The sequence below is a fragment of the Rhinoraja longicauda genome, chromosome 6 (assembly GCF_053455715.1).
Source record: "Rhinoraja longicauda isolate Sanriku21f chromosome 6, sRhiLon1.1, whole genome shotgun sequence".
NCBI classification, from domain to species: domain Eukaryota; kingdom Metazoa; phylum Chordata; class Chondrichthyes; order Rajiformes; family Arhynchobatidae; genus Rhinoraja; species Rhinoraja longicauda.
Window position 1 is genome coordinate 79,282,319 of NC_135958.1, and position 25,790 is coordinate 79,308,108.

Here is a 25,790-nt window from a genome sequence, read left to right on the forward strand (position 1 = left end):
CTTTCAAACTTCTGTATCTTCTTCCGCTAGACCGAAGAAGGAATGACCAGGGTGAGACCAGTCTTTGATTATGTTGGCTGCTTTTCTCTGGCAGCGTCAAATGTAGATGGAGAATGGTGGGGAATCTGGTCTGTGTGATGGACTGGGCTACATCTACGGGCAACATGGGTAGGCAACGTTTTTGGACTGGACCCTTCAGTCTGGAGTCTGAAGAAAGGTCCCAACCTGAAACGTCAGCTGTCCATCCCATCCAGAGATGCTGCATGACCTGCTGAGTTACTCCAGCACTTTGTGTCTTTTTGGGGCAGTGCCTGAGCAAAAATGAGATACCTGCTACCTCACGACCCTCCCTACCACTCCAGGGACACTCCGTGGCTACTCAGGGTAACCAACACTTCAGCTGCTGGAAAAAAAATGCACACTAATAATTCATTGTGTTTGAATTTTTGTTCATTTATTTACATGTTTAATGCAAGGAATAACAATAAAGAAACTTTTTTTTCCCCCAAATTACTTTACATAAGTATTGTAGAAGATTAAGTTAAATCATCTGTTGTTAAGACAGAAGGACAATCAAAGAATGGAGAACATAAAGACCACCCTCTCTGACAGTTACGATATAATACAATCATCACAGAAATATTTTAATACATGCATTAAGTTAAAATTTCTGGCAATGGCATGCTGCCTATTAGCTTGCACACCTGCTGCATGACACAATAATAATTGTGATAGCAATATAAGCTTTATAAATTATTCAAATTTTGAATCGCCTATTGCGCAGAGGTGGCCACTGCTCCGTGTTCAAGTAATAGTAGCAGGAGATGGCACCTTTTAACTTGGTCACGCTTCATACTGACCAGAAAATTCCCAGATTTTATTGAGATCATATATGTTTCAAGAAGATAAACCTCCCCAGCCTTTTGTGATAAGAAAATTCTCTCATCCCAGGGTTAAATAGCCTGTACCTTGTCCAGACTTTAGATGTGAATGGCAGTTGGACAAAATGCCAGAAAACCAAAGGAAAAGTTTGCACGATTATGAGGAAGAGTTCAGCTGAAATTATGGCGTAAAAATAAAACCGGGACTAACCGTGGCTAACGAGAAAAATCAAGGATAGTGTTAAATCCAAGGAAGAGGCATATAAATTGGCCAGACGAAGCAACAAACCGGAGGACTGGGAGAAACTTAGGCTTCAACAAAGGAGGACAAAGGGGTTAATTAAGAGAGGGAAAATAGAGCATGAAAGAAAGCTTGCAGGGAACATAACTGACTACAAGCTTTAGATATGTGAAGAGGAAAAGATTAGTGAAGACAAATGTAGGTCCCTTACAGTCAGAAACAGGTGAATTTATAATGGGAAACAAGGAAATAGCAAACCAGTTAAACAAGTACTTTGTTTGTGTCTTCCTTAGTGAAGACAGAACCAATCTCCCAGAAATACTAGGGGACTGAGGATCTAGCGTGACGGAGGAACTGAAGAAAATTCACATTAGTCATGAAATGCTGTTGGGTACACTCTTGGGACTGAAGGCAGATAAATCCCCAGGCCCTGATAGTCTGCACCCCAGAGTACTCAAGGAGGTGGCCCAAGAAATTGTGGATGCATTGGTGATCATTTTCCAATGGACTGGAGGGTAGCTAATGTAACCCCACTTTTTAAGAAATGAGGGAGAGAGAAAACAGGGAATTATATGCCAGTTAGCCTGACATAGTTGCTTGAGTCGATTATTAAGGATGTAATAGCAGCGCATTTGAAAAGCAGTGACAGGGTCGGTCAATGAGGAAAAGCTTTTCAGCCAGAGAGTTGTGAATCTATGGAATTCTCTGCCATGGAAGGCAGTGGAGGCCAATTCACTGGATGTATTCAAGAGAGAGTTAGATATAGCTCTTCGGGCTAACGGAATCAAGGGATACGGGGAGAAAGCAGGAACAGGGTACTGACTGTGGATGATTAGCCATGATCACATTGAATGGCGGTGCTGGCTTGAAGGATATTTTTATGAAATATCTATGTTTAAATTATTAAACATGTTTATGGCTTAGCAAAAAATGGACCTTAGCTAATGGGTTTTCATTTGAAAATTTTTGGTCTAGCAATCATGCATTTATGTGAATATAATTCCTTCATTATGTCTGAACCGAAACAGTTCCTTTTTAATTTCCATTTTGTCTTAAATTTGGGTTTTATCTTTCTAGTGTCCTAGTGTCTTTATTCTCTTGCAGTCTAGCCAATATAAACTAATCAAACGTTTTTTTCATATGATGTATCCTAGTGTGGTTGGATTAAGATGAGGAGAAATTTTTATACCACTTAGGACTGCCAAATTACTGAATATATTGAATAAGTTGAATAACGATGCAAAACAAGGAAATGGTATGGACATTTTTGAAAGACCAAACAAGCTCAAAGGGCTTAATGGCCTACGTTTGCTTCTATTTTCCATGTTTCTTGCACAACTTGAATACTTTTGCGTGGAGAATACAGAACACGAGTAGGATGAGGAGCAAGCCCACAAATCATTCATCATTCAAACTGGATCAGATGTGATCTGTGCCATTTATTTGTCTAAGCCAGAGGTGGTTCAATATGTTTATACAAAGAGCCAGACATGCAGAGAAAATGTATCAATTCAAAGAACCGTGAAATTGTAAAACATTGTCACCCATTGGGAGAAAAAGAGATAACTATCTACCAAACTCCAATGTAAAAGTAGTGTTGCGATATGAAATAATCTATTGGTGATTATAAAAGGAACAAGCATGATGTTTTTTTATTTATGTTTCACTCTGGTGCGTTGCATATTGCAGTTAATTTTGCAAATCGGACAATTAAAAGTATCAATACAGTACCCTGAGCAGAATGAAGCTTTATGATGCGGTTGAGCACTTTATGATTTGCAATTGAATTTTTAAAAAAAATAGGTTTAGCAATGCTTCTAATCGAGAATATATTGTTAAAATGCACAGGTGTTCCAAAGTACAATTGTAAATATGGATAGAAACATAAAAAATAGGTGCAGGAGGAGGCCATTCGGCCCTTCGAGCCAGCACCGCCATTCATTGTGATCATGGCTGATCATCCACAATCAATAACCCGTGCCTGCCTTCTCCCCATATCCCTTGATTCCACTAGCCCCTAGAGCTCTATCTAACGCTCTCTTAAATCCATCCAGTGATTTGGCCTCCACTGCCCTCTGTGGCAGAGAATTCCACAAATTCACAACTCTCTGGGTTAAAAATGTTTCTTCTCACCTCAGTTTTAAATGGTCTCCCCTTTATTCTAAGACTGTGGCCCCTGGATGTTTATGCTATTCGAACAAATCCTGCAGAAAATTGTTTTATGTAAGTTTTTTTAGAACCTGAAGGAGTATGTGAGAGTTAAATTATAAGGAAAATTAGATGTTGTGCAGACCTTCACTTGTTGACCTTTAAAGCCATTCAGGGGGGTTGTTTAAGGCTTAGATAGTTGTCTGCAGTTGTGAGAACCTAATCTGCTTAAATGACCCCTTCTTCCCATTTATAGTTGTGAATCAAACAATTAACATTCAGAGTGAGAACTTAAATGGACAGTCTCCTGTCAAACAGTACAGTCACCACAAACATCCATTGTGCCTTCCAACCCCTAAAGATGCATCACCAATGTGTATGTATATTAGCGTTCACATTTGGAGAAACTCTTTGATAATGATAAATAAACTAAACATTTGCATAAGCCACCTAAAGTTTTAAGCTTTAACAAACCTAGCATATTAACCACCTAACAATAAACTGGTTTCATTTTGGATTCAAGCTATCTTGATGTTCATTTATAAAAGGAAAATACTGTTGATAGCAGAAAACAGAAATAAAATATATAAATTGAAAATGCTCAGGAAGTCAGATTGGCTGGATGGCTGACCTGATTATTTTCGGCCTTTATTTCAGTTTCCTGTTCGCGATTTTTAAAATACATCGGCTGTTAATCAAATGTATATAATTTAAATCACTTTTTTTTTAGAAATAAGCTTTAATATCAAGATCCCCTTTAAGCTTCATCACCATCTTCTCCAGAATATCGGACTCTAATCCCTGCCCGTAAACCCATTGTAACAAAGTGTTGAAAAAACCTTTGCTTTTTCAATGCTCCGGAGGTGCATCCATGCATGTTTCCCATGGGTTTTGGGGCATGCGTGGCAGAGAGATCAGGAGGAGAGTAATCCCACCGAGGAAGAGGATAACAAAGGCAGCGCAGGCACAGGCAAAGGACCAGGAATATTCATATTGGATCCAAATAGTCTCCTTGCTGTCTATCATCCGTTTCACTGACTGCCGCATGACCTCCACAGAGATTATAATACAAAGACCTGAAATAAAGTCAGATGGAGAGAGTCAATAGCAATTCAGACACCAAGCTCAGCCTTAATTATCACCCCAACATTCACTAGAAAATAGTTTGATCAGACTACCAATTTGACCCAGTGATTATACTTCAAAGCGTTGTTATGAAAAGAGGTTTGTAGTAAGATATTCTGCTGCCCAAAGACAATGAGTTGGTGATCTTCCAGAGCCTCCCTCCTCCCACCATTGTCTAGTGAATCACAACTGTAAACCAGTAAATCTAGTCAGTGGCTCCCTGTCCCTGATCAAAGCTGTTAAGGTGACCACTTTTTACAAAGCTTTGATAAGCGAATAGTGAAGAGTTGAGTGAGTCATGACAATATGCAGGATGACAATAAATCACACAGCTCACACCTCCCGATCTGTGGCAAAGAACAAACATGGAGGTACTCAGCAGATCAGGTAGTATTTGTGGAGGGAAATGGACAGACGATATTTTGGCTTGGGACCTACCTTGGACCCCCATTTATCTTCCTCAACTCCCACACTTATTGCCTTCGACTCACCATCCCTCCCTTTGGTACTACATTTATCAGATTACACCATTTGCACCCTTTTGTCTTCTCCATTTATCGGCTCCAACCTTAGTTACTATCTCCACACTTTTCTCTGCCATCGACCAATCACTCCCTCCTTACTTGAATCCACCTATCACTGTCCAACTCTTGCCCCACCCCTTCCTCTTATTTCTGTCTACTAGCTGTCTACCTATACTCCATTAGTCTGAAGAAGGGTCCCAACCCAACATTTTTACTACCCATTTCTCTCCACAGATGCTGCTTGACCCACTGAGTTCCTCCAGCAGTTTTAATTTTGATCATGATTCCAGTATTGTCAATCTGTTGTGTCTCCTCCTGTTCCCCCATTCAATTTATAACAAGTACTAGCTAAATGAAATTATCTGGAGACAAAAGACTGCGGATAATGGAATCTGGACCAAACAAAAATTGTTTAAGGAACTCAGCGTGTCAGGCTGGATCTGTGGAGCGGAGGTTTCTGCCTGACATGCTGAGTTCCTCAAGCATTTTGGTTTTTGGTCGTAAAATCATCTGTCCCAGCAACTGACCCATTGCCACAAGTGAACGAAATAGATGCCTCTAATGGAAAAATTTCACCCATTTGGTGAGAATACGCACACCAATGACTGATAGTTTCTCTGAGGCAGGATCTTAGTTTAGAGATACAGTGAGGAAACAGGCCACGGTGTCCGTGCAGACCAGCAATCCCCGTACACTAGCACAATCTTACACCAGGGACAATTTACAATTTTTACCGATGCCAATTAACCTACACACCTGTTCGTCTTTGGAATGTGGGAGGAAACCAGAGCACCCAGGCAACACCCACGCGGTCACAGGGAGAACGTACAAACTCCGTACGGACAGAACCTGTGGTCAGGATTGCACCCGAGACTTTGGTGCTGTAAGGCAGCAATTTTACCACTGCGCCACATGCCGCGCTAAATGATATCGCCATCGTCCTTGATACAGCATGACATCCTCCAGGGACAGCATTGACTTGTTCTTGCTCATTTAGGAATTTCTGTTAAGCTGCTGGCAGTGCAAGGCAATAATGGCCCAGCAGATACGACAAGACAATTAGGACTAAACTGAACACACCCTCCATACCATACAAAAGACTAAGAAAAAAATAAAGTGTTAAGAATGGGATAGGTAATGTCAAATCAGAGGCAAAAAGCATGAATTAAAACACGGGGGGGTTTGGTGGGGGTGGAAATTAAAAAAAGTAAAGAAAAAAAACGTGGCATTTTCATTTCCAAGAACAATTAATAGTTGAAGGAACAAAGCTCCTCCCTTCTATTCACATTTTAAGCTGAGAGGTTGATTAGTGTTATCAACAATTACCATTGCATTAATTCTGCTAATCACCAGACTTTATCTATGTTTAATGTGCAACTGCAGCAATTTCATCAAATCAACAGGGGATTAAGGATGATATGTCCTTTTCACAGCTTTAGCAACAGTGGCATAAATTTGTCAACTACCTACAACCGTTTGCAATTCATAGAATAATCTATTTCTCACCAAAAGCTGTAGTTTGCTTGTTAATAATTGCGACTGGTGTTCACACATAGGTTTTTCAGCAAATTTTAACACATAAGTTTTCCTGGTTCCTCTTATTTGGTAGTATTCTTTCTATCTTGTTTCAGAACAGTTGTGAAGCCTGCTGCTTGAGTATTAATCTTAAAAGCAACGTACAATAAAAATAAAATTGGCCCATAAGTGGCGATGTTGCTGTTAACTACCTGATCACACCACAGAACGGAACACACCTGAGAAGATGAAGAACATGCCAGCCGGTTTCAAGAAATAATCCAATTTCTTGCTGAAGGATAGGAGGGTGCAGAATGTGCCTAGTATCATAAACCCCACACTGATGATGGCTATCGCTGCTGCTGAAATGCTGTACTCTGGAAAAAACAATGAGCAGAAAAACTGCAGGTTATTTCAACTAAAATTTGATGGGTGTTTCACATGCTCTGCTAAACTTGATATTGATACTGGGATGCCAATCATTATGCAGAGTACCAGCAATGGTCTGTATTAAATCTCCTTCAATTGTAATCTTCTTACATTTATCTTTGCACAAATAAAGATTTGCATTTGTCTTTCACATCCCAAAGCTTTTTAGGAAATTGTTTCACTTTTGTAATGTGTGGTTCCTGTAAATAGGAAATACAGATGCAAATTTCTGTATGTAAAACGTGTTAGACCTATTTTCATAGCAAATAAATTATCGACTGCAATAATGTAATTCACATGAAATACCCATTGTGGCACATCGTACAGACCAGAGCATCTGTGTTTTTTACTTTTGGTTTATACTGAGGAGCGCGACCCTCAGCTAACTGTTCTTAACTCTTGCTGAAAGTAATTGAATTACTCCCATAGAACTGGGAAAATGCTCGAGATGACAATGGATCATGGAGTCAGTTTGGATTGTGAAGTTATAAGTGAGAGGAGTAGAATTAGGCCATTCGGCTACTCTGCCATTCAATCATGGCTGATCTATCTCTCCCTCCTCACCCCATTCTCCTGCCTTCTCCCCACAACCTCTGACACTGGTACTAATCATGAATCTATCTATCTCTGCCTTAAAAATATTCACTTATTTGGCCTCCACAGCCTTTTGTGGCAAAGAATTCCACAGATTCATCACCCTTTGACAAAATAAATTTCTCATCATCTCCTTCCTAAAAGAACGTCCTTTAATTCTGAGGCTATGACCTCTAGTCCTAAACTCTCCCACGAGTGGAAACATCCTCTCCACATCCACTCTACCTAAGCCTTTCACTATTCTGTATGTTTCAATGAGGTCCCCCCCTCATTCTTCTAAACTCCAGCGAGTATAGGCCCTGTGCCGACAAACGCTCATCATAGGTTAACCTACTTATTCCTGGGATCATCCTTGTAAACCTCCTCTGGATCATCTCCAGAGCCAGCACATCCTTCCTTAGATACAATGCCCAGAATTTCTCACAATATTCCAAATGCGGCCTTACCAGCACCTTATAGATCCTCAGCATTACATCCCTGTTTTTGGATACAAGCCCTCTTGAAATAAATGCAAACCGATTCGACTTGCAGATTAACCTTTTGGGAATCCTGCACTAGCACTCCCAAGTCCCTTTGCACCTCCGATTTCTGGATTCTCTCCCCATTTAGAAAATAGTCTATGCCTTTATTCCTGCAACCAAAATGCATGACTCCACACTTTGCTATACTATATTCCATCTGCCACATCTCTGCCCACTCTCCCAACCTGTCCAAGTCCTCTGCAGAGTCCCTGCTTTCTCTACTCTACCTGCCCTTCCACCTATTTTCGAATCATCTGCAAATGTGGCCACAAAGCCTTCAATCCCCTTGTCCAAATCTGATAGAATGGGCAGGATAACCCATGAAAGTTATTACAATCATATTGCTATATTCCTGCAGCCCCATCCATGGAAAAGAATCAGTGTCTTTGGAACAGAAAAGGGAGAACCTAGTGGAGGTATGGTGCAATGAAGCCTTCGCCATCTAGGAACACAGAATATAGGAATAGGAGAAGGCCATTCAGCCTGTTATTCCTGTTAGCTCATTCATTGAAATCCGAGCTGATATTTGTTATAACACAATAAGCCCACTATTTTTCATAATAATGTGTAAGAAGGAACTGCAGATGCTGGTTTAAACCGAAGATAGACACAAAAAGCTAGAGTAACTCAGCGGGACAGGCAGCATCTCTGGAGAGAAGGAATGGGTGACGTTTCAGGTCGAACCCCTTCTTCAGACTGGTATGGGATAAAGGAAACGAAAGATATAGACGGTGATGTGGAGAGAAAAAGAACAATTAATGAAAGATATGCAAAAAAGTAACGATGACAAAGGAAACAGGCCATTGTAAGCTGTTTGTAGGGTGAAAATGTGAAGCTAGTGCGACTTGATTGGGGGAGAGATAGAGAGAGAGGGAATGCCCGGGGGTACCTGAAGTGAGAGAAATCAATATTCATACCACTAGGCTGCAAGCTGCCCAAGCGAGATATGAGATGCTGTTCCTCCAATTTGCGTTTAGCCTCACTCTGACAATGGAGGAGACCGAGGACAGAAAGGTCTGTGTAGGAATGGGAAGGAGAATTAAAGTGTCCAGCAACCGGGAGATCGGGTGTTCCGCGAAACAATCGCCCAGTCTGTGTTTGGTCTTGCCGATATATAAGAGTCCACATCTTGAACAACGGATACAGTAGATGAGGTTGGAGGAGATGCAAGTGAACCCCTGCCTAACCTGAAAGGACTGTCAGAGTCCCTGGACAGAGTCGAGGGAGGAGGTATAGCGACAGGTGTTGCATCTTCTGCGGTTGCTGGGGAAGGGTATCTGGGGAGGGGTTGGTTTGGGTGGGAAGGGATGAGTTAACCAGGGAGTTGCGGATGGAATGGTCTCTGCAGAAGGCGGAAAGGGGTGGAGATGGGAAAATGTGGCTACTGGTGGGATCCCGTTGGAGGTGACGGAAATTTAGTTTATTTTTTGTAATAACTGTCCTAAATCAATCTTTCATTTAAATCAGTTGTCAATTTCAAAAGAGAGTTCCAGATTTCTACTACTTTCTGTGGTTTATGTTTCCAGATTTTACACCTGAAAAGGCAGGGTTTGAATTTTTCAACCAAACATCCTATTCCTTGGCTCCTCAGTTAGGGAATATGGAGGGAAACCAATTCTGTTACTAATTCCCTCTATTACTTGAAAACTTATGATCAGCCGTTTTCTCTTTAACTCGAGAGGCAGACATTATCTTCTTTCCTGCTTCAAAAATTATAAATTAATATTTAAATATGTGTGCCACACTTATTATTACAATAATAAAGTGATTGTCTGGAAAAATATGTCAGCAGAATAATTCTTTAAACTCAACCTTCACCCAAGAAAGAGCTCAGCAATGTCATCACTTACCCTTCTGAGTGGTAATTTGGAATACCTCTGCCTCTTCTGAAGTGAAGTGCTTGAAATATGTGCAGTTGTATTCTAAATAAAGAAAAAAGAACAGAAATTAGGGAAGAGTGGGCTTTGGGATTTAATTCTGGACCAGTTTATTTGGGAAAAGTGTCATTTCACACATTCAGTGAATACAGTCAGGTTTTTTCTCTGCCATGAAATCTACTCAACTCACCCAGAGTTTCTCATCAAAATGGAGGAAGAAGGAACAGCAGATACTGTTTTTTAAAAAAAAGAAAGAGTGCTGGAGTAACTGGGTGGGACGGGCAGCATCTCTGGAGAACATGGTGATGTTACAAGTCGGATAATGGGAGGGAGGAGAGAGAAAGCTGGAAGAGAGAAGGGGCAGGACAAAGCCTGGCAAAAGATAGTAGATACAGGCAAGGGAGGATTTTGATATGCAAATGGTTGGACAAAGGCCAGAGATGAAAAGACAAGTGTGAGATTAGATTTTTTCTGATCAAAATGTTTCCCAACTTTTACAAATATTAAAAAATAAACTCTAATACCCTTAATACATTTATTCAACTCTACTTTGAATCTGCATTTCAACTGCCTTTCCACTTTTTCCCGATTTGGTTGAACCAGGCTGGGACATTTCCTGAGTCATCTGTGTAGTTCTGTGAGTGTGCAACCTGTTATGATTGGAAGTCGGTCTGTAATAGAGAGGAAAATTGTGAATTGATAAATCGTGGTAAGACCTAATCTACTTTCTGTGCTTTGCTTCTTTAGTAAGAAGAGATTAGTTTAACTTGGCAAAATGTTTGACACAGACATTATGGGTCAAAGGGCCTGATTCTGTGGAATTCTCTGCCACAGAAGGCAGTGGAGGCCAATTCACTGGATGTATTCAAGAGAGTTAGATCTAGCTCTTTGGGCTAATGGAATCAAGGGATATCGGGAGAAAGCTCTCCTAGATGGATGAGAGGGGATCTTATAGAGACATATAAAGTTATAAAAGGACTGGGCAAGCAAGATGCAGGAAAAATTTCCCAATGTTGGGGGAGTCCAGAACCAGGGGCCACAGTCGTAGAATACAGGTTACTGATTGTGAATGATCACAATGAATGGCCGTGCTGGCTCAAAGGGCCGAATGGCCTTTTCCTGCACCTATTTTCTATGTTTCCAAGCAGGAACAGGGTACTGATTCTAGATGATCAGCCATGATCATATTGAATGACGGTGCTGGCTTGAAGGGCCGAATGACCCACTCCTACACCTATTTTCTATGTACTGTGCTGTACTGTTCTATGTTCATTGTAGTACCATTTTCACTGTATGTACTGATGTTTGCAAATCTGAAGTGAGGCTGGATGATGAGGGGATGTGAAGTGATTCGATCACACTTCATTTCACAAAATATTCAAATTTAATGACAGAAATTGCAGACTGTTATCTGATGCAATTTCCTGAAAGACCATGAAAATGGATCGAAGTTCCGCTATTATGCATTCACGAGTAGTAAATGACACTGCAAGCTGCATGTCAATACACTTATTTTCAACTATCACGAGGAAGCTACATCTTTCTCACAACAGTGCATTTGGATACGCTGGTAGATCTCCCAAACCAATCCACATTTGGAATGGCATTCTCACAGCTGTGATATACAGTCTTGGCAGACCATGCACATACTGTCTCGCTGGCTCTTCCATATCCTTGTCCACACGAAGCCAAAAGCAAAGCTACACACAACTGCTTACATGTTAACAATGTTCAAATATTCTGAGTTCCTTTGTTCTTTTGCTTCATGTTCTTTGGCTATAACTACCCTTTGATCCCATTTTGATACAGCATTGATTTGTGGACAACTCATAACATCTGTGATGGAACAGCTGCCATTCTCAGCCAAACCAGTGTTTAAATCAAATTAGCCACCCAAACTAGGCTCATATAGTTGCTTTTATACTGGATATTTCTGAATTAATTTCACTGTCTCCACCATTGTTACAGGAAAACTATACATAAGACGTAGATTGCATTTGCTGTGTATATATTAGCAGGTTTCAATGTTCAATATTAGATAACATAATTGTGAGGGCAGCTGGTTGGCCCGTAACTGAATTTCTAAGGCTGCCATTGTGCAATTTATGGACGGCCCCAAGAATAGCTAACATAGGCATATGATCATCCTGCCAAGCTTAGACCACATTTCTGTTTCTCTCACCATGAATTCTATCTGATCTGTTGAGTATTGCATGAGCACTGTTGAACTCTCTGTAACATTCTGTCCTTGGTAGTCTGCAAACTTGGTAGTCTGCAAAGGGTAATGTGGCGTCTGAATAAAGACCTTTGTGGATGTTAATTATTCAATAATATTAGCTGTAGATCTTGCTGGTTTAATTGGGTGCAGTTTGCAGGAGAGGATTCTCCAGCAATTAATTTCCAGCATGCTCTTGTTTTTCTGGGATCATGTAAGGTGGAGCACAGCCAGTGGAACTCAAGGAACACATTCAGGACATCTGCATTCATGCAGGAATCTTGAACACATTGGCAGTTGCATTGAGAAATATGGAATTCCAGGCAAAACTTGCCATATCTGGGTCAGCTACTGCTGTGGGTTAGAGTGAGATCTTAAATAGCCAAAGGGCGCCTTTTACAGGGATAATATTGTAGCTTATTAATTAAACCTCTCAGCCACATAATCAAATTAAATTGATACTAGGTTAATTGAATGGACAAAACCACTACTAGACTGATAATAACAGAGATTTCCCTCAACAAGCCAAAGGAAGTCGGAAAATAGGTGTGCGAGTGGAATGCTCCCTTGGAGCAGTGGAAGAATAGACCAGATCTACGTTGTGAAGGTTGGATAGATGAGAAATTCCTGTCATTTTGCTGTGCTCCAACAAGCTTGATGCTGCCCAAGCTTCATGGATGAAGAGTAGTTTTATTTTCCAGTGCAACACCTCTTTAGGCACAGCACATGCTGTTTTCCATGCAACTGTATGTATATTTATATTGTGATCACATTGGACAGGCTCCATTGATGTTCTTGCTTGTCAAATAATGTAAGTTTCCCAGACAATCTGGAATGCTCAAATGCAACAATGGCTTGGAGTTGAACATCGGATTGGAAGATTGTTTTCAGCATTCATTCTTCAAAGTCACACTTTTACACTCTGTTGGAGAGGTATGATGAAAAGTTAAAATGTACAGTTCACTGTTAAAATGTACATTTGCATTCTAGCAAATGGTGCAAAAACTCAGCAGAACAGGCAGCATTTCTGTAGAGAAGTAATGGGTGACGTTTCGGGTCGAGACTCTTCTTCAGACTGATGTCGGGGAGAGGGAGATGCATAGATGAGGAAGTGTAAGGTGTGAAACAGGGCAAAGGGATTGGAGAACAAGCAAAATGTAGAATAGATCATTGTTAGCTGGGAGAAAGTAACAAAGCAAACAGATAAAATGTAGTCGGAGACAGTAAGAATGGTCGGAGAACTGGGAAGGGGGAGGGATGGAGAGAGAGAGAGGGAAAGCAAGGGTCCCTTGAAGTTAGAGAAGTCAGTCTTCATTCCGCTGGGGTGTAAGCTGCCCAAGCGAAATACGAGATGCTGTTCCTCTATTTTCCGCTGGGCCTCACTGACAATAGAGGAGGCCCAGGCCAGAAAGGTCAGTGTGTGAATGGGAGGGGCAGTTAAAGTGTTTAGCAACCGGGAGATCAGGTAGGTTTAGGCGGCCTAAGCGGAGGTGTTTAGCAAAATAATCGCCGGGCCTGCGCTTGGTCAGGCTGTTTCAATGCACTCAAGAGACTCAGATGCTGAAATCTTGAGCAAAAAGTAACTGGTGGACTCAGCATGTCAGGCAGCATCTGTGGAGGGAAATGGACAGGCAATATTTGTACCTCGGTTCTTTCTACCAGTTACTTCCCCTCTACTTGAGTCTCGAAGCAGGGTCCTGACCCAAACCATCATGTGTCCATTTCCCTCAACTGTTCCTGCCTGACCTGCTGAGTCAGGAAAGTGCAGGAAAAAAGTGCAAAAAGGTAGACTGGCAGTTCAAATACATCTCTATAAATTGTGCAATCTACTTGGAAACTATAGCAGAACAGTTTTAGGAATTTCACAAATTTGTAGCAGGCATACTATTGCTATTAATTTTAAAATATTGATTGTGACCTTGTTTTATTTGTAAAATAAAGGCCATCACCATAACCATAGTGACCATTTTCCTACAGATGGTTTTGGTAAGTCGACCATAAATTTTTGTTGTCATATAATGAAATAATGCAGCTGCGCTAAAATATAATATTTTTGAAAGCTTCAGATCTCCTGTTCTAAGCTATATGATCTATTTGTTTTCAACAATTGTGTGAAATCAAAAAATAAAATGGGCACCTTATGTATTCATGCTCTGAGCGTTAGAGCAAATAAATGAATTTGTTTAATATTTCAAATATGCCAAGTATGAAATTTAAATATTCCAGCAATTTAGCCTATTTTAGCCTTTTAATATGAAGCATAAGATCAAATCAATTTAGTTTAGAGATACAGCTTGGAACAGGCCATTCGGCCCACCATCCATGCTGACCATTGATCACCCTTTCACACCAGTTCCATGTTATCTCACTTTCTCACATTGAATGGCGGTGCTGGCTCGAAGGGCCGAATGGCCTCCTCCTGCACCTATTGTCTATTGACTTCCTGCGTGCTAGGGACAATTTACAGAGACATTCTAACAGTCAATTTGCATGCCAGACCAATCTCTTTATGCTTTAAAGAGTCATGTCAAGAACAAAGTGGTCAAGGTAGATTAAAATGGTGTGTTGTTGAAAACTATCCATGCAATAGTGATGATCTTAAGGCAGATAAAACCGAGGCTGTGTGGAGATTACGAAGTTGTATAAACCAGCCAGACAAGACAAAGAATAACTTCGGCAAACTCATTGGACCAGGGACTGACAAGTCTCCTGGTCATTATGGTGTGAATCCTAGGGCTTCAAAAGAAGTGGTTTAATGGTTGTTGGTATTTTGATCGGAGCTTTCTAAAATTACTGAGATCCAAGGAAGATCTCAAAGTTTTGGAAAATTGCAACTGTAATACCCCTTTTCAAGAAAAAAAGTTAGAAAATGAGAAATATCAGTCTGTTATCATAACATTTGTTTCAGGGGAAATGCTGGAATCCATTTGGTAGGAGTATATTTCACAAACAATACTATTAAGCAGAATCAACGAAATATGAAAAAGAAACATAATTTGATGTTCATATTCGAAGTCTTTAAGGCTGGTTTAAGGGAACCATTGGATTAATATATTTGATTACAAAAAAGCACACTATGGAAATGGCATTGAAGAATGTAAGATAATTTACTTCTGACAAAAGGTAATTGGCCTGAAAGATTGTCACTGTTTTTCTCTCTCCACAGGTGCTGTTGGTTCTGCTGAAACATCTGTATTTGTTAGGCATTTGATAAGATGCCACATTATGGCACAAGGTAAGATTTCATGACTTTGGGAGTAATACATTAGAGTAGAAAGGAATTGGTAAATTAGTAGTCAATGGACAGCTGGGATAAATAGGTCATTACCAGGTTGGCAAAATGTAACGATTGGAATGACAGAGGGTTCATTGCTACGGACGCAGCAACTTGCGAACTTTATTAAGACTCAAATGAAGCGACTGAATGTGTTATAGGCAAACTTGGAGGTAACTCAAAGATGGGTGGAAAAGGGAATTATAAAGTAGACACAGCACACAAAGGAATATAAATGGACATTTAGCCACTACCGTGCACATGATTAGACCATATCTGGAGTACTGTATTCAGATTTGGTCTCCATATTTAGTGAGGGGTATGCTTATATTAAAGGCAGGTTAGAAATTCATTAGATTGATTCTTTGAATAAAGGCATTGTATTTTGAAGAAAGGTTGAACTGGCTGAGCGGAACACAACGTGATGCAAACAGAATGCATGTTTTCGTAATGAACAATATCCTTTGGTTTGAAGGTCATTGCCAATGGCTGGCAAACATCTCAGGAAACGTATCTTATATGTATCAGTGCATGAATACTGGAAAAGATAGCAAAGAGATGGTGCAGTATTTTGCATGATTCCTTTAAATTCGTGTAATGTGCTCAGACCATTACATTACGTACTCAAAGAGGTGCAAGAGGGTATAGAGCAAGAACAATAAGTTGCATTTCATAAATATAAAATATAAGTGTAGCTCTCCTTGTTTGTTACAATAATACAGACAAGTTCAAATTGACATGTGATGGCTAAGTTACAGTATAAATGCAGTGGTAAACAACACAATGGATGTAGAGGTAGAGAAATAGGTTGCTTTCAATCTCCCACAAAGAGCAAATACAATTATGCAACAATGGGTAAGGAAGCACTTGGTATATGTTAGCGTTCAAGAAATTACATCCATTTTTGCAGGACATTTCAGAGGCCACTACTGGCGATATAAGATCCAAAATCTTGCAATTGCATTATAGCTATACAGTTGAGTACAATCATTATAACAGAATGCCATTGCAGCACAATGATGTGGTGTACCTGGTCCTCATAGCTATTTCATAGTTTCATAGCTTTTTATAAAGTTTCATAGCTATTTTGCAACATTAAATTGCATCTTAGAAAATCAACATTTAAATAATGCACAGTCTAGACGAATAAACCTATGTGTGTCCCTATTCATTTGTGAAAACAATACATATAGATTATCATCCCTGATTTCAGAGAGCAAAATGTGCTAACCAAGAATGTGGTTAAAACAATTTACACTTTGTGATCTCAGGATGTTACAAAATTCTTTGCACTGCTGCTAATGCTGCAGCACTTTCTCGGTTCATTCCTAACACACAGTCTAGACTTAATACCTTGTGACCATGCAGCCCTCACCCACTGCCCCTCTGGCAGTGTCTCGTGTCCTCAGAACACATCAGATGTTCACAATACTCCCAATATAGCCCTGAGAGTACACTCTTCTCTCAATACAGTGTGCCAGTCTGGATGTAGAAACAAGGAACTGCAGATGCTGATTTACAAAAAAAAAGACTGGAGTAACTAATGGGTCAGGCAGCACTTCTGGAGAACATGGACAGGCCAGTCTGGATCTTGTGCTCAATTCTGCTCAAATTTTCAGAGTGGGGCTTGAACCCACAACCTTCTAGCTCTGAAAAGATAGTGGTACTTACTGAGCCATGGTTTGCATTTTTGAACCGTGGAATCCACAGGACAGATTAACGTGCCCAAACAGGTGAGACTAAGGGACTGAATATGTTTACTTTGTTTGATCTTCTATGAACACGGATTAATTGTGTCGTCCTAAATTGAAACTTTTGAACTCCTTAAGTGATTTTGCAAAGCGTGTACTTTAAATACAGTTAGTAGCAAAGCTCAATGATCTGCTTCTGGGTGTAATAAAATGGTACGGTTCAGATTACATGATAGCTAGTTTTTAACCTGACTTATTGCCATGATTCTTTCGAAGTGAGCCAAAAATCCAACATTCTCATTAAAGGCTTATTTCAGAAAATATTCTAAAGAATTCTTCTGCTTTTATGTTTATTATTGTCAGATTGAATGTAACTTAATGCAATATATATTTATAACAAAGGCATTTAAAATTTCCAGTTGTAAACAACTTCAGAAAATTCTTGCGTGATGTGTGTCAATATGTTGAGTGTTTTTGGAACCCATCAATCATGTTGCTTTGCTGCATAGTAAATATTAAATGTGCGCAACGATTTCATCCTTTGCATCTGATTTGCACCATTCAGACATATACACAATCTCAGGGACACTTAACAAGTATAAGAAAAATCCGAAGGTGTTTCAGAGTCTTCTTCAACGAGTGAATTCATTTTGAATTGAAGTTATTATTGTAATGTGGGAAATACGTTTGAAGATGTGTACATAGCAAGGCTCCACAAATAGGTGTGCAATGTGATGATAATCAGATAATCGACTCTAATGATTTAATTCAGGGCTACATATTAGCCAGCGTACCAGGATTAACACCATTGTTCTCCCATATTGTCTGGAATACATTTGAGTAAGTCAGCAGTGTTTACATCTCTAGAGATTGTGACCCCACAACTTTCCAAATCCAAGTTAAAGAGTTCCCTACCAAGTCTCAGCTTACATCTTATCATACTGGTTCACAGGAAGTATTACTCAACCTTCTTGGCTAGTTATTTATAGAATAGGAGCATCATGGGAAGGTCAGCATATATTGTACATTCCTATCTATCCTGAAACTGAGTGGTTTGCAGGGCACTTCTGTTGAGAGTCAACCATGGTACTGCCAGTCTTGAATTATATTGAGGCTAGACTTGTTAGACTGCAGGTTTTCTACTCTGAAGGGCCTTGGTAGGGGTTTTAATGAGTAATCTACATTGTTCATGGTCACCGTTACTGAGATCTTTTAAATTCTTTTTAATTTAATTGTTTTTAAATTCCCAGTCTTCTGCGATGGGCGTGGGGGGAATTAAACTCATATCTCCAGTTTGTTGTTGTTGCTCTAAACCTCTTGATTACTTGTCAGCAACATAACTACCGTGCAATTTCACCATTTGCCTAATTTAGATTTGTAAATTCACATGCTTTTGTGGCTTTGGGATAGTTTTTAAGTTTCTTTATCTTTTGTCATTGGAAGAGTTGCACTGCCCAAACACTCTGTGTTTTGCCCTCAGCCAATCTCCAGCAGACTTTCTGGAAGTTTGATGAAATGCTTCGAACATCCATATCCTTCTTGATCTATTTTATTACAACAATATCGTTGAAGCAGATTCTTCAAAATCTGGCTTTGTGATCAGCACTCAATCCTAATTAGATCACCATGATCCTGTCGACCCCATTGGTGCTGGGAACTTTAGGACACATTTTCTATCTGGGATCATACAATGATAATTAAACAGGGATCGCTGTAAATGCAAGTTTGCTTTTGTTTCATTACTAAAGTCTGAACCTCTTTGAAATCTTACACATTTCCATTTAATTCACAAAGGCAACATAGCAGATTTGACCACATTAGCACTCAGGAATGACAAATGCCATGCAGAGGGATATCAACTAACGCTACCCAAAGCAGAATGGGATAGGAAGCATTCCAACAGGGCTGCATTTAGCTGTGCCCATATCAGTGTGTAATTGAGGGAGTTATGTTAACAAGCATTAAATTGGATTCTTAAAATATATCACCCTACATAGCTGCATGCTCACCCATTGCTGGTTGGCTGTATAATTCCAGCTGTCCTTGCAGCTGAGGAGGTGATGGAGATGATTGGTGAGGATAGGACAGTGTATGTCTGCATAGAATTTAGTAAAGTATTCTATTACAGACGATTAAGGCACGTGAAATAAACTGAGACTTGGTGGATTGTGTTGAATATAATTAAAACATTTTCCCCTGCAAGTTATTCAGCAATTAATATAAAAGTTTGGCAAGTCATTTTGCATCTGTACAAAACTGGTTAATCCATGTTTTGACTGTTGTGAGTAGTTCTGATTATCACATTACAGGAAGGTGATGGAAGCTTGGGAGAGGCAAAAGAGGTTCACCAGGATGTTGCCTAGATTAGTGAGTATTAGCTATAAGAGACAAACTTGGATTGTTTTCTCTGGAATATCGCAGGCTGAGGGGGTGACCTGATAAAGTATATAAAATTATGAGAGGAATGTGCAGGTAAGGTAGATGGTCAGAGTCTTTTCCCAAGGTGGAAATGACAGACTAGATGGCATAGCTTTAAAATATGAGGGGGAAAGTTTGAAGGAGATTTACGAGGCAAGATTTCTTTTACACAGAGAGTGATAGGTGCCTGGAAGGTGCTGCCAGATGAGGTGGTAGAACAGATACATAAGTATCATTTAAGAGGCATTTAGTCTGACACATGAATGCGCAGGTGGCTGAAGGATATAGACAATTTGCAGGCAGAGGAGATTGGTTTAATTGACATTAAAGGCTGCACAGACTTGGTGGACTGAAGGGCCTGTAATGATCTATGTCCTTTATTAATATTTATCTTTTAAGCTTCACCAACATATTTTGGCGGCAGCTTGGTATGTACTATCATTGGTTCCTTTCCACATTCTAAGAATTCCAAAACTTTTAAAACAAAAATCATTACAAAGTAACCATGTGTCTAGGCAGGAATGATTCACAATTGTTCCCATCACCATGGAAAATCAAATTTTGCTGAAACCATGCATTAGGCATGATCATTTGTGCAAGATTTTGTGTACAGGTGAACTTAAATCCTTCAGGGAAGAAAATGTACAATGAAGAGTGATTAAAAATATGTTCTTTTTCTCCATCTGGTTTTCCCATTTGGAATACAATTGTATTTTATGTGCAGTGAACAAGGCTAAAGCCAAGTAGGTACAAGTGGGCATACTGACATTTCATTTTTAATCTAAATATGGAATTGAATTGAGGGCTGAAGCCAGAATCTGAATGTAGGTGTTTGAGATTTTCATTCACTCTTTGTGTTCATGAGTGTGCTTCTGCCTGTTGTGTCTGCAGACATTGATACCTGTGTTACCATTTTCATGGAACTATGAACCCCTGAGTCTTTCTGTTCTAATACAATCTCCAGGGCACAACCATTTATTGGGTACTCCTGAGAAATATGAGATAATGCATTAAGGCAGTGCAACAAGACAAGAACATGCAGAATAAGTGGGAGGTTATTGAGTGATGAAAGAGACATTGGAGTGTATGTCCACAGATAATTAAACATACCAGGAAAGTTAACTAAGTTATTTATAAGGAGTATAAGATGCTTTACTATTTTTTATCGAAGGCATAGAACTTAAGATAAAGGAGGTTATGCTATAACTATAATACACTGAGTGCCTGGTCTCCACATTACAGGAAAAGGCCAATTGCACTGGAAAGGGATGGAAAATTGTAGCTGAATAGAAAACATATTGGCTGGGAGACAGCGATGTAGTTGTGATCTATAAAATTATGAGGGGCAAGATAAGGTAAACAGGAAACTCATTTCCTTTCCTATGGGGATCAAAATCAGTGGGCATAGATACAGAATAATTGGTTAATGGATTAGAGAAACCTTCAACCTATTTAAAAGATACTTTGATTTATATTTTAAAAACAGTGAACTCTAGGGCAATGTAGCTAGTTTTGGAAACTGGGGTTTGACTGGGTGATGTTTTTCTACCAGTATTGTTATGATGGCACAAAGCTGGGTGGCAGTGTAAACTGTGAAGAGGATGTTAGGAGGTTGCAAGGTGACCTGGACAGGTTGAGTGAGTGGGCAGATGCGTGGCAGATGCAGTATAATATAGATAAATGTGAGGTTATCCACTTTGGCGGCAGAAACGAGGAGGCAGATTATTATTCTCTCCTGAGATGCTGCCTGACCTGCTGAGTTACTCCAGCATTTTGTGAATGAATACCTTCGATTTGTACCAGCATCTGCAGTTATTTTCTTATATTATCTCAATTGAGTTTGGTTAAGTAAGGGGGAGGTGCAGCGAGACCTGGGTGTCCTTGTGCACCAGGCACTGAAAGTTGGTGTGCAGGTACAGCAGGCATTGAAGAAAGCTAATGGAATGTTGTATTTGGCCCTGGTAAGACCACATCTGGAGTATTGTGTACAGTTTTGGTCTCCTAATTTGAGGAAGGACATCCTTGTAATTGAGGCAGTGCAGTGTAGGTTCACGAGATTGATCCCTGGGATGGCGGGACTGTCATATGAGGAAAGGTTGAAAAGAGTAGGATTGTATTCATTGGAGTTTAGAAGGATGAGAGGGGATCTTATAGAAACATATAAAATCATAAAAGGACTGGACAAGCTAGATGCAGGAAAAATGTTCCCAATGTTGGACGAGTCCAGAATCAGGGGCCACAGTCTTAGAATAAAGGGGAGGCCATTTAAAACTGAGGTTAGAAGGAACTTTTTCACCCAGAGAGTTGTGAATTTGTGGAATTCTCTGCCACAGAGGGCAGTGGAAGCCAAATCACTGGATGGATTTAAGAGAGAGTTAGATAGAGCTCTAGGGGCTAGTGGAATCAAGGGATATGGGGAGAAGGCAGGCACGGGTTATTGATTGTGAACGATCAGCCATGATCACAATGAATGGCGGTGCTGGCTCGAAGGGCCGAATGGCCTCCTCCTGCACCTGTTTTCTATGTTTCTATGGACCAAATGGCCTTCTGATTTGACATTTCTGATGTACATTATGATTTTATAAACAGCTTAAGTCACAGCAAAGGCTATTTGGAGGTAAGCAATGATGTTTCAATGTAAATTCAGACAGTGACACAACATGTGGAAATTCCATCAGCAACACTTCCCAAACTCATTACCTCTTCCTCGAAGAAAGCCAAGTGCAGCAGGTACCTATGCCAAAAGGACTGCAGCAGTTCAAGAAGGTGGCACATCACAATTTTTTCAGGAGCAATTTGGATGGGCAGTAAATACTGGCCTTGCCTGGATGATCAGATGTCAAAAAATAAATAAACATTTGTGGATAACCACAGCCTGAAATAACAAACAGACTGATGAATTCTGCCAACAGCTCTATTTATAAGTGGAATCTAGAGGACAAAGTTTGTGAAATCCTTTCAAAACACTGCTGTAGTTTCTCACACAGAGGCAGTGATGTATGAGGAGGTGTGATATGGAGCCTATTTCATTTGGAGAAACAAGTACAAGGCTTCGTGTCAACACGCTTGACCCAAGTACAAACACCTGTCAAAATACATTGTTGCAAAAGCAAAGTTCTGCTGGAATGTAATTGAATTAACCTGATGGCTATTGAATTGACCACCTGTGTCAATCTCCATCTGTGTCATCTCCATCAACCTGACTCCAAGATGTCAATGGGTACAAAGATGCTGATAAAGGAAAGTCAATGTTAAAGGACTTAAAGACACTGGGACACTGAACATTCTACCGAGTCACACCTGAAGGCCATGCTGGCCACTTCCAGCAAACGCCTGGACTTCCCTAACATCCTTAATAATTAACATGTCATGGTTTTGGTGCCAGAAAACACGTCTGATTTGGGAAGAACAAGTATGAGATCCAGTTTTAATCTCACAATGGATGCATTGATTTAAATGCAATTATAGAATTCTGGAAAAAATTAACATCGTTAATGATAACTTTAAGACTGCCGTTTTGTGAGATTGGCTGTCTCTGGACTAGTGTGTGTTAGTCCAATGTATACCCTTTCAATTCCCTTTGTTTTAAATATATTACACAGTGGAATAAGGTATTAGTTATTCCACTGTGTATATGTTTCAATTTCACAATGGCACCATTTATTAAATTAAATTGTATAATTATGAAATAAAAGCCAATTTTGTTAATGATAATATTAGGACCACCAGCTCATGAGGAATAACCCATTGATTCTCGAAAGTGGATCAATATGTATATGTTATTCCATTGTATAACATATTTAAAAAAAGGAATCAAAAGTGTATCAATTGGACTAACATCCACAAATTCAGAAAATCTACCAATGCAGCACCACTGAATGTTCCATGAACAGATTTTTTTCAGTACGAAGAGTAATTATTTAGAATTATCTTCACAGTTAACTATAGGAAGAGTAAGTGCAAACTCCCAGAAACAGCAATGTGAAAGTATCCAGATAATTTGATTTGATGAAAGATACATATGGATCAAGGCGTGAATTCTATGTTTTTCTCCTTTTATCCACCAGTGATGTCGACATTTAAGCACTTTATCAAAAAGACAACACCTCTAGTTTTGCAGCAATACCTCGGTGCTATACGGGTATCAAGAATCGTGAAGAGTTATACATTTAAGTCTCTGGAAAGGGATTTGACTGTATCACCTGACCCGAAGGAGAATATGTTACCTCCAAGCCACACTGGCACATAAGAGTTTCAGAGGAGGTACAGCGAAATGAGGGAATGTTTGTTTAGAGGAACTTAAAATTCATCGGTCAAATGTGCTGGGGATGAACTAGAAGGGCAGTGTTGTCAAAGGGAACTAATCCAAGGTTGGAGCATACACTAAGGGAGAAGCAGTTTGAGAACTGCACGTCCTAGATTCAGCACACAAAATGCAGTCAATAAATTGTACGTTGAACTAGTAAAAGTTTGGGACCGATGCCAGCAGGTTCCAATCGTTGACGTTCGGACTAGACTTTCAGATAAAACTGAAGACATCAGAAACCGTTAAAAGAAGTAACTACTGAAATCGTAGAAGTATCTGGTCTTTCGCTTGGATGAAATAAGTTGGTCAGCTGCTTGTAGCAATCAAACTTGGCAGACTGAGCGATGCTGCAATTGCGGGGAACCTGTAGTGAAGACTTGCACCAAAGCAGAGCTTGAAACATTAAAGTCAGGGAAAAGGCCACCCTCTCTGGTTGTACATTTAACTCCAGTCAAACTCGGTGTAATCCTACTCCTGCACCTGTTCGATCTGCCCAGTGGAAGAGTGAACCCGCCTCCTGTTGATGCTCATTAAATGGAAATACAAATAAAGCTAACTGGCGCGAAATGGGAATTCTTACCACGTCGATTTCGTGTGTAATTATTTAATAGCTTTCAGAAACAGCAACAGTTATTCGAGCAGATTTAGTTCTTTGGATAGTCGGGGCAGAAAATATTGCAAATTACCCGTCAGTTCGCCAATTTATTGCATCCTCCACTATCCCACTGAACCATCGGTTAAGCAATGCCCATTAAAATCATCCCGGGGAAAGTGGGGTTTCACCGCGACCGCAGATGTCAAGTTAGGAACTAATGTTCTACCACGAATCTTCTCCAAGCAGTCACGGGCTGGGTGCCAGGTTAAACGTTTACACCGATACCGTCAGGAATCTCCTCTCCTCTGTTGGCGTCCCAATGTTTGCGAAGCGGACTATGTGTGAAATTCTTTCCTCAATTCTTTTTTTTGTGCCCAACCTTATTTGTTAAGCTCAGTTATTTGGGTTCTCAGTATGAATCCTTCGGTCCGCGCTGTTACCCGTGCTAACCCCTAGATCGGTTTAACAGCTAAGAACTAATTCCGCCGTCCTTACCTCCGGGAAAATTCGTGATCCCGCAGCCCCCGCCCTCGGGATCCACAGTGGTCATGAAGGTACGTTTGGTGCAAAGTCTCCAAAGCCCAAAATGCACCTCCTCACAAGTGGTATTGGACTGTTCCAGCCTGGGGCTAAGGAATGCCCAGTGATCGGTGCTGACCGCGACCACCGTTAAAATTATTCCGATCGCTACGAAGCAGGACGTAAGTTTAATTTTCCCCGGTTTATTCTCCTCCATTGTGTCGCTGAAGACTCTAGCAGATCTTGTCTCTGTTCTGCTCCTCGCTGAGTTTGTTGCTCTGACCCCACCCTGGTTCGATGCGCGTCAGCCCGGTCATAGCGAGAGTCTCATCCGAGGTGTAAAGTTTCGAAGCACCACTCTAAATCTGGATCTCTATCTATATCTGGATCTCTGTCCCTGTCCCCTGAACGGCTTCGCACCAGTCACATCCCCAGAGTGGAATCCGTTCGGGCCTACGCAACAACATTTGACTTCAGTTCTGGCATAAAGGTGTTTTGACTTTGGGTTCAATGCTCTTTGATAAGGAGGAATGTGTGATGACTCCAGAGATAACAATCCAGAAATGGTTCCAAGATGCAAAAGCATTTTGCCATGCACTTTGCGATTCAAGTGGCGCAGCAGTATTGTTTAATAGACAATAGGTGCAGGAGTAGGCCGTTCGTCCCTTTGAGCTAGCACCGCCATTCACTGTGATCATGGCTGATCATCCACAATCAGTACCCCATCCCTGCCTTCTCCCCATAGCCCTTGACTGCCATCTTTAAGAGCTCTATCTAACTCTTGAAAGCATCCAGAGAATAGGTCACCACTGCCTTCTGAGGCAGAGAATTCCACAGATTCAAAACTCTGGGTGAAAAGGTTTTCCCTCATCTCCATTCTAAATGAACTACTGTGGCCCCTGGTTCTGGACTCCCCC

The 25,790-nt window shown here is 40.4% G+C and overlaps 1 protein-coding gene across 1 annotated transcript; it reads right to left on the minus strand.

Moving 5' to 3' along the window:
- Positions 1-528: 528 nt before the first annotated feature.
- Positions 529-25,090, minus strand: cacng1b (calcium channel, voltage-dependent, gamma subunit 1b). Its single transcript, XM_078401910.1, has 4 exons — positions 24,850-25,090; positions 9,829-9,900; positions 6,674-6,811; positions 529-4,346 (listed from the first exon to the last, which is right to left on the minus strand). The coding sequence occupies exons 1-4, from the start codon at positions 25,088-25,090 to the stop codon at positions 4,120-4,122; spliced, it is 678 nt and encodes a 225-aa protein (XP_078258036.1). The 3' UTR covers positions 529-4,119.
- Between the last annotated feature and the right edge of the window lie 700 nt (positions 25,091-25,790).

What these genes read in the sequence shown, in the direction of transcription:
- cacng1b (XM_078401910.1), bottom strand. Translation starts at nt 25,090, where the DNA reads ATGGAGGAGAATAAACCGGGGAAAATTAAACTTACGTCCTGCTTCGTA. An exon ending in CCAAATTACCACTCAGAAGG is followed by an intron (nt 6,812 to 9,828) that starts GTAAGTGATGAC and finishes TGTTTTTTCCAG; the next exon opens with AGTACAGCATTTCAGCAGCA. An exon ending in CATGTTCTTCATCTTCTCAG is followed by an intron (nt 4,347 to 6,673) that starts GTGTGTTCCGTT and finishes ACTTTATTTCAG; the next exon opens with GTCTTTGTATTATAATCTCT.